The sequence below is a fragment of the Ranitomeya imitator genome, chromosome 5, assembly GCF_032444005.1.
Source record: "Ranitomeya imitator isolate aRanImi1 chromosome 5, aRanImi1.pri, whole genome shotgun sequence".
Lineage (NCBI taxonomy): Eukaryota > Metazoa > Chordata > Amphibia > Anura > Dendrobatidae > Ranitomeya > Ranitomeya imitator.
In genome coordinates this window covers 375,682,802-375,696,039 of record NC_091286.1, presented here as the reverse complement: position 1 = coordinate 375,696,039, position 13,238 = coordinate 375,682,802, and the positions used below count along the sequence as shown (strand labels likewise).

Genomic DNA, 13,238 nt, shown 5'->3' with positions numbered 1-13,238 from the left:
TTTATATAGGGGTTTTCTATAGGTTGGTTCAAAAACGCGTAACAATTGGTCTATTCAATATATAGATACGATCACATGTGCATTGTACTCTAGTCTATGATTAAGGGACGTTGCCAGAAACGCGTTAGTTTGAATGTGTTACCAGAAATAAGTTTGTATTTTTATGGACTTCAGATAAAGACTGATTCTTTTTTACAACTACTATTTGGATGTGCCGAACTCCTAGCACTTTCCTGAGGACCTTAATGTCTGTGCATTCCATAAAGGCGTATATAACTCCCTTACTCCCACTGTACACTTCCCAAAAACCTTTTGAAATTCTCCAGTGCTCTATGTAAATCCTGCCTGTCCAGTCCCATAGGTGTCCTCGCTGAGGCGTCTAGCCCTCCTCCCGGCTTCTGATCGTCAGCCTTCTGCTTTGATTGACATGGATGACACCTCCTGCATCATCCACATAGCTGGGTGAAATCTCGCGCCTGGGCAGAGGCATCGCCAGCTTGCACCTATGCTCTTTTCTCTGCACTACTGCAGGCAGAACCTGCATCAGAAGTGCGCATGCGTCCGTCCATCTGCTTGGAGCAAACTTCTATCAGATGGAATTGGAGAATCATTAGTCTTATCTGGGGCAAACATAAATCTATCCTAGATGTTCTTTTATGAAATCAATATTCTATATGTTCTAAAACGTATTTGAGGACAAAGAAAAATATTACACATGGCTAATTTCAGATGTTTAGTTGTCTTTAATTTTTATTGCAAAGTGCATTGTAAACCTTACAAAGAGTAGATCATTGAGAGATATGTAGCTTCATATTAGCATGTATAGTAAAATAAAAGGTAATGTATCACATTTTTTTAAATGAATGATTATTATATAAACAAATATTTTTAATAAATTTAAAACTAGCCATAGTATTTTTTTTATTTTATTTAGCATTCACTGAGTCTACCATTTTTATTTGCTTGTGTTCCAAGTGTCAGAACACAACACTTACACACAACAAGCACAGGGCATTGGAGACTGCGGTCAGGCACCGACCACATCCCCTACGCTGTAGCTGCATCAGCTGTGAGCTTTGCATACCTCCGAATGTGCAGTTCACAACGATGTGGGGAGCCAGGTGCCATCATTTTATAGCCCAGTTGACGCTAAGCGCTGAGCTGCAATTTCCCCTTCACTGCTCATCGTGTACTGAGGGTCCAGTTCATCAAAGCTTTTACGCCAGTATTCTGGCGTAAAAGGCTCTGAAAAGTCGCATTATTTTGATGCAACTGGCGGCTGTGCTATTATTATGCGACGTTTTGTGTTCTCTTAAGCACCTATTCATGAATTAAGTGGGTCTGACTCCAACCCATCTTCTCATCAACCCTGTAAGCCATGTGAAGGGTACACCATTGCGAGGGTGGTCACCCGGATGTTGCTACCCTGCACGCGGCTTACAGGCTTGGTTTACCTCTGGCATATGCTATTATTTGAAATACTAAGAGCCGGATTCTCTTATGCTTTGCTTATGCATTTTCATGAACTTATATGAATTGCTTCGTGTGTAACGGATGAAGGTCAGATGACCAAAACGTTTGTCGTACACTAGTCTTATTCAATAAAACTCACTAAATAGAGTGCCGGATTCCTCATTTTTGTATCATACTAGTTTAAAAAGTTTGTCCCATGTGGACATAATATTGGAAAGTTTCCTCATGGGGTCGCCATCTCTTAATCATTGCATCTGGAAAGAGAGGATTCACGAAGCAATGATTGATATCCTAAACCCTAAGCATATCTGCTAACTGACACCCAAGGTGACAATGTGCATGGACGAAAGGTTGAAGCTGAACGTACAGTGTGATGGGAGCACTTGATTCATGATATATCTTGTTGATTGGTACAAAACAACTTTAAATCCAGATTTTCAATGTTTAATGTTCTTTCATGGTGCAGGAGCCTGTTGCAAAACCACTAGAGAAGGAAGAAGAGGTTCCAAAAGAAAAAGAAGATCCTGTAGAGTCTACATCGGATACAACAGCACAGCACAAAAATCATCTCTTTGATTTAAATTGCAAAATATGCACAGGTTTGTTATTTAGGTCACAGATTGCTCTTGGGCTTAAAAAGAAAGGGTGCGCCATGTTGCTTTTTGGAGTGCAGATTTTGCTTTGTTGCAATTGCAGGGCTCCTGATAGAACAGTACAGTGGAAACCAACTAGTGTTGACCTATATTGGAAACTAAACCTTTCCTGGAATTCATACAGATGGGGAATGACCGTTATTGGTGTGTGATGGGAAAAAAGTTACGGCTTTTGGAAAACAGGGATGAAAAGCAAAAAACCAGAAAGAATATAAAGAAGTTGTTCAGCCGATGCAGTTTGTTAAAGCAAAAACAATTATTCCCCCTCCCCCCAAAAAATAAGCAGAAAGGCATTAAAAAAAAATTAGGAGACTCCTTTCACCAATCCATCGCCGTTGCTTCAGGCATTTCCTTTGTGTAAGGGGCGTACTAGAAAGAGGCTTCCAGCTAGAACTTGTAGGGGTTGGAAATATATACCGTATTTTTCGGACTACAAGACGCACTTTTCCCCCCCCCCCCAAAAAAAAGGGGGGGAAATGAGGGGTGCGTCTAATAGTCGCAATGCAGGCTTACTGTGGCGGCAGAGGTGCGGCGGCAGAGGAGGCGCAGTAAGCGGGGTCCCTTTCTCCGGTGAGGTGATGCAGCAGCCCGGTATGCAGCAGAGCCGGGTGAATCCTGTTGTTATCGGTGGTGGCGGCCATTTTCCTGAGGCCGCGCGTGCGCAGATGGAGCGCTCTGCTTCCCGGGGCTTCAGGAAAATGGCCGCCGCGCTCTCCATCTGCGCACGCACGGCCTCCCGTGGCCATTTTCCTGAAGCCCCGGGAAGCAGAGCGCTTCATCTGCACACGCGCGGCCTCAGGAAGATGGCCGCCCCCACCGATAACAGCAGGATTCACCCGGCTCTGCTGCTTACCGGGCTGCTGCATCACCATAGCGGGGAAAGGGACCCCGCTTACTGCGCCTCCTCTGCCGCTGCACCTCTGCCACCGCACCTCTGCCGCCACGGTACGCCTGCATTGCCTGCACGGTAAGCCTGGGACCCCTCTCACGCCATACCTCTCACTGCACCTCCTGATCCCAGCACCTCCTGATCCCAGCACCTCCTGATCCCAGCACCTCCTGATCCCAGCACCTCCTCATCCCAGCACCTCCTCATCCCAGCACCTCCTCATCCCAGCACCTCCTCATCCCAGCACCTTCTCATCCCAGCATCACCCCACCTCTGCCGACACCTTGCCTCCTGTGACCCTGCTCTGCCACCGCCATTTTCCTGAAGCCCCGGGAAGCAGAGCGCTTCATCTGCACACGCGCGGCCTCAGGAAGATGGCCGCCCCCACCGATAACAGCAGGATTCACCTGGCTCTGCTGCTTACCGGGCTGCTGCATCACCATAGCGGGGAAAGGGACCCCGCTTACTGCGCCTCCTCTGCCGCCGCACCTCTGCCACCGCACCTCTGCCGCCACTGTACGCCTGCATTGCCTGCACGGTAAGCCTGTGACCCCTCTCACGCCATACCTCTCACTGCACCTCCTGATCCCAGCACCTCCTCATCCCAGCACCTCCTCATCCCAGCACCTCCTCATCCCAGCACCTCCTCATCCCAGCACCTCCTCATCCCAGCACCTTCTCATCCCAGCATCACCCCACCTCTGCCGACACCTTGCCTCCTGTGACCCTGCTCTGCCACCGCCAGCCCTCAGGTAAGATACTGTAAATTCGGACAATAAGACGGACCCCCATCTTATAAAAAATCTTTTTTTCTGCAATTTTCACCCCAAATTTGGGGTGCGTCTTATGGTCCGGTGCGTCTTATAGTCCGAAAAATACGGTATATTAGAGATGTGTACTTGTGTACTCACTCGGCTGCGGGTGAGGTAGGCACAGGAAGCTGTATTGCTGAAACGTCCAGGCAAGTGTCTTTAACGTTCATGAACTGCTCAGAATAGCAAACAAAAAACAGCCTGTTCTGGCACAAGGTGAAAACACAAAGTAAAAAGTCCATACAGTACAGCGGGTCCGCCTGCTCAGGATAGTGTCCGCTTCTTTAGGCCTTAGTACAGACCACCACACACATCTCCAGCTCCAGACCCTGAATGAGACACTCGGCCTCCATTGTATTTGCCAAACCACGCCCCTGGAGTAGGGATATGTGAGCAGTCATTCCCACTCATCTCTTATGACTGCTCGTATAACTTGGCCCTGGAATGGTCTAAGAACTCTCTCAGCACTATATGTGCTGGAACATGCTTCTGAACTCGCATCACCGCAGCTAACAACCGTGATGACACATATCTCCCCTCAAGGATATTATATATATTTTTTTTCCAATTCGCTTTATGCCTTTATTAACTACTTGCAGACCCCTCATAGATGATAAACATCCAAGCGGTCCACGTTGCTCTCTGCAGTGACGTTCTAAAATGTAGCTGCTCCATGACGTAGTGCATCTGTGGGAGCGTGGAATATACGCCGTCAAACACACATAGAGAAAGGCATAGGTTTATTCCCAGGTCTGCCTTCCCGATTTCTGCATACCTAGTGCTGAATCAGTCATACGCATTGCATGGCTTTGTTAATTGAGTATACACATTTTAATTGCAATGAAATATATTTTTTCTTATTTTGTAGGCCGTATGGCCCCACCTGCTGAAGATCTGTCACCAAAAAAAGTGAAGTTGGCCACCAGTGTCTCCCGTAAGCAGTCAGATGCTGAAGTTGATACTGCAGCTGACGTTCCTTCAACAGCACCTGCTTCTCTGGATATAGACATCTTAGAAACAGAAAAACTGGACTCCCCGAAAGACACGTTCTTCTCATCAGCCAGGTAACTCGTTTCATGTGATTTAAAGGGAACCTGTCACCAGAAATAATACTGTTTATCTGCAGATATGTGGTTAATCTGCAGGTTAACAGCATTTTTATGCTGTCCAGCGCCTGCACGCAGCCGAATGTGGCGGGGAGAAAAAGATCTTTATTCAGTCATAGGGGCAGGGGCGTCGCGGATCCAGTCACCGCTCTGAGTATACAGAGTGTCCGCTTAACCGCACCCCTGGCCCTAACTGACACTTGCTCTACATTGCGGCTGTCAGTCAGTCCCGGGGGTGCGGTTACAGCAGCCGCTCTGTATACTCAGAGCGTGACTGAACCCGCGCCACCCCTATGACTGAATACCGAATGTTACTGAGAGAAAAACGATCATTTTCTCCCCTCTGCATTCGGCTGCATGCAGGCGCCAGCTTCATAACGCGGTTAATCTGCAGGTTAACAGCGTTCTTTCTGGTGACTGGTTCCCTTTTCACGTTGTTGCATAACGTATGTGAGTGACTGAAAGATCTTTTTTTCTTGCGTAATCGGTTTTGTCAATCTCCATGCTGAGTTTTACTTGACTTGTTCAGATAATGAGTATTGAAGCTGGAAGTCAGGAGAATCGTTGACCAGTCTCTTTTACTCTTGCCCAGAAGTGAATTTGAGGTCAGATGGTAGGAGAATTAGTTGCCTGTAGAGGAATCTGCTAAATGATGTTTTCTAAAATACATTCATGAACTAACATTTTAATTGTACAGAGAATCAGAAGTGTAGAGTGAAAGTAATGGCCATTACACAATGCCAAGTAAATTAAATTACATGTATTTTAATTTAATATTTTTTCAAAAATGTTCTACTTTATAACCTTGAGACTTTTTATATAATTTTCGATTTATTAATTAGATGCAAGACTGTGGAAGAGTAAACAAAAAAAGTAGTTTTCTTTCTCGCTTCATTGGGGGACATAGGTAACCATGGGTGTATGCTGCTATCGCTAGAAGGCTGACACTATGCAAATAAAGAAGGATAACTCCTCCCCGGCAGTATACACCCTCCGACAGGCACTAGGCAACTCAGTTTCTGCTTTGTGTCTGTAGGAGGCGGACCTGGATCTTTCACCAGATCCGGTTTATTTTTTCCTTACAGTTTTTTTGTGTGTTATTAATCTTTTCCCATTTCTTTTTCAGATGCTTTCTTCAGGGTAACAGGGTGCAGTTCTCTCACCCTGTTTTCCCCACATTAAGCGACCGAGAGTGCAGTGTGGTATCACCCACATCGCACCCTCTCGGACCCGCTGGGCAGGACTCGTCCCCTGTCACCCTTATGGGTGCTTCGGGGTGACGATCTTGTTGGCCAAGTCCTATTTCTATTATTTCTATTATTATTATTGGTGGCCAGTCCTTGCCCTGTCCCCTCCTCATCCCTCTCCTCGGAGAGGGCTGAGAGGAAGACGGTGGTCACCTTCGGTGACCTCCCCCTTTTAAGGGGTTGATGTCGTCTTCTACGCCGTGGCACGGCGTGAGAAGGAGGATTCCCTCATCCAGGACCCTTCCTACTATCCAAGGGCTCCTGAAGTTATCCTCAACCACGAATGAAACAGGTAGAAGATCTTCAGTCCCCCACCCTCCTCTCCCCACTAAGTCCCTGCATCGGTTCTACATGTCAGAGGCACTTAGCTTTATTTATGCCGCAGCGCTCTTTCGTGCAGCACTCGCCGCTGCATGGGCGCTCCGTTACTGGGTACAACACTAGGGGATTCTGAGGCCAACGGGCGCTCCCTTATTTAAATCCTCACGCCGTTTTTTATGTGTCAGCGCGCATTTTTGGCCTCTCCATTTCTGGCAATCTCTGTCAGTTACCTCCGGTGCGTCACGTGCCCAGAAAGACTTCCCCTAGGTGGGGGACGCAGTTTCCTTTTCCAACTGCGCTGTTCGCCAGGTCTGTAGACTTTTGCTATTCTCCTTACCCGGCTGGTATCTCCCTAAGCAGCATCGTCTGCTGGCATCTTGCTTCAGGTGTCTTTTCACTCTCTACCTATGCCCAACCCCGCAGGGGCCCCCGGCTATATCCCTACGGTAATTCACTACGCTTGTGCCCGCTGTAAGAAAAAGTGGGCTTCAGGCCAGCCGTCGCCCTTCTGCACGTCCTGCAGTCCTTCCATCATGTCCGTCCATCAGGAAGCTCCTAATGCTCGATTGCCCCCCCCTCCTCCGGAGTGGGCTGTTGCGATGTCTGTCAGTCTCTGACTTGACTAAAGTATCTCAGTCCCTGGTTCAGGTACTAGAACGTATTCCACTGCTGACTACTGCCACCAGTGCCACGAACGCTTCACACAGCGATTTGCTCGCACCTGTCCAAGACCCTCATAGAGGTAGACTTGACAAAAGAACCAGAAAGCGTTTTCTGTCCATTTTTTCATCTACTTCTCCGGATCCAACTGCGTCAGCCGGAATACCACTCTCCACCCGTTCCCCCTCCTCGCAGGCGTACGTCGGGTCAGTTGTGTCCTCTGTCGGATTCTGACTCAGATGCAGATCAGACTTCCGCAACTCAGGATATGGTTGACAGCCTTATCTCAGCCATTATTCAAACGCTTGAGCTTAAGGAGGAAGAGGCAGCTTCTCAGGACATTTCCGTTTCTTTCAAACGGATGAAGCGTCCCTCCAGAGTTTTTCCCAATCTCAAGGAATTTGACAACACTATGTCTAGATACTGGGAACATCTTGGTAAACTTTTTCCAGGAAGGAAACGTTTGGACATATTGTACCCCTTTGCTTCAGACCTTGTTAGCAAATGATCCGAATCACCTAAAGTACATCCGCCCATCTCTAGATTATCCTCCCAGACCGTGCTGTCCATTCCTGATGCGGCGTCTCTAAAGGACCCCACAAACAGGCAGATTAAGGCGTTAACCAAATCGGCCTTTGAGGCTTCCGGCGCCTCTCTCTGTCCTAATTTTGCCTCTTCGTGGGTGGCGAAAGCGGTGTCGGCCTGGGCCAAGACCCTACGCAGAGGCATTGTAGCTTCAGCTCTTGCCCAGGAGCTAGCTGACTTAGCAGATCAGATTTCTTTAGCTGGGAAATACCTCTTGAATGCCAAGGGCAAACAGCAATATTGTCGCCATTCGCCGTGTCCTTTGGCTTAAAGCGTGGAACGCTGATCCCGCTTCCAAAAAATCACAGGTCTGCCTTTCCAAGGATCCAGGCTCTTTGGCGCACAGCTAGACCAAATGATTTCGGACGCCACTTGCGGTAAGAGCATTTCTTTGCCGCAATCTAGGCCTAGACGTTCCTTCAATAGAAAAGGACCCCAATCCTTTCGCCTTTTTCGCTCCTTTGCCTCATCGGGCGGTGCCTCTCAGCAGGACCGGTCTTCCTCCCAAAGGGAACGAAGGAAGCCTTCCTTCCGGCCTACCCTTCACTGGAGAGCTAAAACCCGCTCCTCCAAGTCTTCCAGTTCCCGCGACCAGAGATTTTCTTCAAAATGACGGTTCACCCCCACCTGGAACTCTTTCAAGGGTGGGAGGCAGGCGCCTTCTGTTCACAGAGGCTTGGTTGTCGGTGGTCTACGACGCATGGGTCAGGGAAATCGTTACATCAGGCTACAAAATAGAATTTTCTTCGCCCCCAGGAAGGCGTTTCTTCCTCTCTCGCCCACCCAAACAGCCCTCCCATGTCCCAGGGCTCCTTCAGGCTGTCGATGCCCTCCTTGCCTCAGGGGTAATCGTCCCAGTTCCTTCCAGCCAGTGGTTTTCCGGTTTTTATTCCAACCTATTTGTAGTTCCGAAAAAAGACGACTCCCTTCGCCCGATTTTGGATCTCAAACAGTTGAACCGCCACCTCCGGATTCGCCACTTCAAGATGGAATCTCTGCGCTCGGTGATCGCTTCCATGGAACCGTGAGAATTTCTGTGTTCAGTGGACATTCGGGATGCATACCTACACATTCCGATTTGTGTTCAGCACCAAAAGTTCCTTCGTTTTGCGATCCAGGATCAACACTTCCAACTCATGGCTCTCCCTTTCGGCCTGGCGTCCGCTCCCAGAGTCTTTACGAAGGTAATGGCGGCGATCATGGCCATCCTTCGTTCCAAGGGTATTCTCATAATCCCCTATCTCGGCGACCTCCTCGTAAAAGGTCCGTCTCGCCGGGACTGCGGTCAAAGCCTCCAGATCACTCTGGACACGTTAACCCGCCTCGGTTGGATTGTTAACGAACAGAAATCCTCCTTGATACCGACCCAGCGTCTACAATTCCTAGGCATGGAATTCAACACCATTCAGGCCCAGGTCTCCCTCCCAAGGGAGAAGTTCCTTTCTCTTCGAAGGGGCATCAAAGCCCTAAAGCGTCCTACCCCTCTACCTCTTCGGCTTGGCATGAGGGTTCTGGGAAAGATGGTCGCTTCCATGGAAGTGGTTCCTTATTCTCAGTTCCACTCTCACCCTCTCCAGTTGGCCCTTCTGTCTGTGTGGGACAGGAGTCCACTTTCCTTAGACCGCTCTATTCTCCTCCCTCTCAATGTGAGACATTCTTTCACTTGGTGGACGCTATCCTCCTCCATTCTGCACGGGAGGTTGTTTCTTCCCCTCCGCTGGCAGGTCTTCACCCCCAATGCCAGTCTTCAGGGGTGGGGTGCAGTCTTTCTCCACCTCACAGCCCACGGTCACTGGACTGCTCAAGAGGCACATCTCCCGATCAATCTCTTGGAAATGAGGGCTATTTTCCTAGCCCTCCTCCACTGGCAGTCCCTCCTCTTGGGAAAACCGGTCCGCATTCAGTCGACCAATGCCACGGCTGTAGCTTACATAAATCACCAGGGAGGGACTCGCAACAAGCAAGTCATGATGGAGGTGGCAAAAATCTTGCGGTGGGCAGAGAGCCACGTCCCCTCCATATCAGCCGTACACATCCCAGGGGTGGACAATTGGGAAGCCGACTTCCTCAGCAGTCAGGAGCTTATGTCAGGCGAGTGGGCTCTTCTCCCCTCCGTCTTTGACCAGATTTGCCAAAGGTGGGGCGTGATAGACGTCGACCTAATGGCCTCCCGATCAAACCACAAGGTTCCCCATTACGTATCCAGATCTCGGGATCTGATGGCCGTCGGCTGCGACGCCCTCGTGGGCCTAGTTCCAGATGCCTTATCTGTTCCCTCTTCCCCTGCTCCCAAGAGTCGTAAAAAAGATAAAGTCAGAGGGGGTTCCAGTTCTCTTAGTAGCGCCAGACTGGCCCCGCAGGGCCTGGTATGCGGAACTTGTGAACATGTTGTCGGACGTCTCTTGGAGGCTTCCAGACCGTCCGGATCTTCTATTGCAAGGTCCCCTCTTCCACCTGAATTCTCGGTCTCTGAAATTAATGGTATGGCCGTTGAGGCCACGGTCTTGAAGGACACAGGTTTTTCTCAACGTGTTATACAGACCATGATAAGGGCTAGGAAACCGGCTTCCTTCCGTATCTACCATAGATGTTGGAAGGCCTTTTTCCTATGGTCTTCTCCCTTCCTTCAGTGCTTGATTTTCTTCAGTCGGTCTCGATTCCAGCCTTTACCTGAGCACCTTGAAGGGTCAGGTGTCGGCTTTGTCAATTCTCTTTCAAAGAGACCTAGCTTCTCTTCCCCAGGTGAGAACCGTCCTTCAGGGGGTTGCTCATATAGCACCTCCTTACCATCCCCGGTTGATCCCTGGGACCTCAAACTTGTTCTCGGCGCCCTCCTATGCGCGCCCTTTGAACCGATTCGGGACATTTCTCTTTCCCTTCTTTCCTGGAAAGTGGCTTTCTTGGTCGCCATCACCTCGATTAGGAGAGTTTCCGAGCTGGCGGCGTTGTCCTGTCGCTCTCCCTTCCTGGTCATACACCAGGTAGAAAGATACTGCAGGTGGCGGTTTCTTACCGGCCAACCTAAGTCATAAGAAAGAAAGAGGGATTTTTGGTTCTTACCGTAAAATTTCTTTCTTGGAGCCTTCATTGGGGGACACAGCACCCTCCCTTTGTGTTGTACCGTATTGGCCAACGTGCCGTTGTTGTGGGTTGGTACATAGGTTGAGTTTGTTTATTCTTGTTCCTACTACTGCTTTTGCACCAACTGAGTTGCCTAGTGCCTTTCGGAGGGTGTATACTGCCGGGGAGGAGTTATCTTTCTTTATTTGCATAGTGTCAGCCTTCTGGAGACAGCAGCATACACCCATGGTTACCCGTGTCCCCCAATGAAGGCTCCAAGAAAGAGATTTTACGATAAGAACCAAAAATTCCTCTTTTTTCCCTCTAAAACATTTTCTCTATACATTTTTAGACCTATTTTTACAGAGACTGCCATACTGAAGACACACAAAACATTCCTGCATTATTTGCATTAATAGTGTAGGTTCATCTCTGCTTTATATAAGCTGCATTGAATTAGAGTTGATAGAAATGTATCTGTAAGGCATCATTCAGATGTGGTACAACACGTACCCATTATTGTCTATAGAGCTGTTCACATGTCCGTGATTTTTCAGGGACACTTTGTCCATTCTTTACACATGGCAACATGTCTGTTGTTTTCCCAGCACAGATAAAAAGTGCCAACACAAGTCAAGAGGTCCGTGTAAAACACATAGAGCACGCGGATGGGACCGTGTGCTGTCAGTGTTTCACAATACTTAACTTAAGCCGTTGATCTTTGCAGTCTACTCTTCGACTTGGTGATGTTCCTCTCTGTCACTTGACCTACTGACGTACTTCTTTCTCGGTAGAACACAAACCCATTTCTGACTATACTGCTCCTTGCATGCTCTGTGGAGTCCTTCCTGCTTCCTATCTGTTATGCATGGTAACACCGTTCTCAGGTAGTTCTGATCCCCTTTACCAATTAAATGTCATCTGTTATTACTTTAGTACATATAACCCTGACCTGACATCAGACAGATCACCTCTGACGAAGTTATGACATGGTAGCGATACGTGTGGGGACTTATGCCAACAGGCAATTCCACATTTTTGTCGTCTTAGTATTAAAGGGGTTGTCCACTACTAGGATAACCACTTCTTGATCTAAATGTTTGGCCCCAATAAAATAAAAAGGCCTAATGTGTTGGTGTGGTTTTAGTGGTGTCGGCACTCGCGGTCCCGATTCTCATACGGTTGTTATGATACCTGTGCCCGGCGCCCAATCAGTGCTGGCGTCACTGTCCCCACCTTAATACTAATTGAAAATTAAGAGGAGGAAGTCAGAGATCAGCTGAAGTCCAGACTTCCACTTCATGTTCAAATTGTACGAAGACAAAGACAACTCTGTTGACACATGGATCCAAAACACTAATAACACCAGTACCATTTTTTTTTGTGAGCGTGAAAAATACTAATGCCTGAAGGAAGGCAGGGAGTACTTATCCTCTCTAAAGACCTGGCAGGCAATTTGCATACAATACTTAGACAAGAAGAAAAGAAATGGACCTTATTGATAAGTTCATACCATTCAATATGGATTAAAGAAATTCAACAAGAAGGACCGGGTGAGTGCTCCATTTCTTTTCTATTTGTCTACGTATTATATGAACACTTCATGTGTAAGCACCACCCTGAACAGGTCCTTAAAGAGTGAAGAGGAATCATTTGTATTTAATGAAGCAAAGCCATCCGCTGAAGAAATTGGTACCCAATCTTCTAGATTTACTCAATTTGCATACAATGCCTAAGGTTGCATTTACACTTGTAGTACTGCTTGTTTCCTGATTGTAGGCCTACCTAAACCAGCTGATGATCTCCCAACAAACAAGCAAATTGCGGGCTTGTGTAATGAAAAGATTTATAAGCCTGCTTAACAATCCTCAATCTCGGCAGCACGTTGTCCTATGACAGGATATTGTGCTGTCGAGAAAGCGATATTCTATGCATACAAAACAATTATTGTAATGATCGTTCTTTAGTCATGGAAAAATATTGGCCTAGGCTATTAACAATTGCCGATCGTTAAGGGTTGCAAGTGTAATTATACCCTTACTTATGTGTATAGTGTTACTATTGTCTCATCTGGGCCTCAAGAAGTAGAAAAGATGAACTTTAAGTCTCTTGGCCTCCAAAGATAATGAGATGCCCCCCAAAACCAGGAAATGTGTGTTTCTGTAGGTAGCTGCAAACAAATATTAAAGGTTAGAAAAAAATAAATTGTGATCAGTGAACCCTTGATTGAATTGCACGTACGCAGGAGACAATGGGGCTGATTCATCAAGACTGACTTAGAACATTCTCGCACTGTGCCAGTCTGGATGGAGTGGAAGAGGCGCTGAATTTATTAAGAGCTGCATGCCACTTAATACAGCGCCACCGTGCGTCGTTCCAAATATTTAGTGACTTGAGTAGCATTTTTGGCTTAAAATAAAACACAGCTACTT

At 47.7% G+C, this 13,238-nt stretch overlaps 1 protein-coding gene across 1 annotated transcript in view; it reads left to right on the top strand.

Annotated features, from left to right (window-relative positions):
• The window catches only part of PHF3 (PHD finger protein 3), a 137,458-nt gene that overhangs the window by 96,711 nt on the left and 27,509 nt on the right, over positions 1-13,238 (top strand). Inside the window, exons 11-12 of the mRNA XM_069726686.1 lie at positions 1,940-2,072; positions 4,696-4,891. Coding sequence (XP_069582787.1) covers positions 1,940-2,072; positions 4,696-4,891 — 329 coding nt within the window. The remainder of the gene's footprint in view (positions 1-1,939; positions 2,073-4,695; positions 4,892-13,238) is intronic.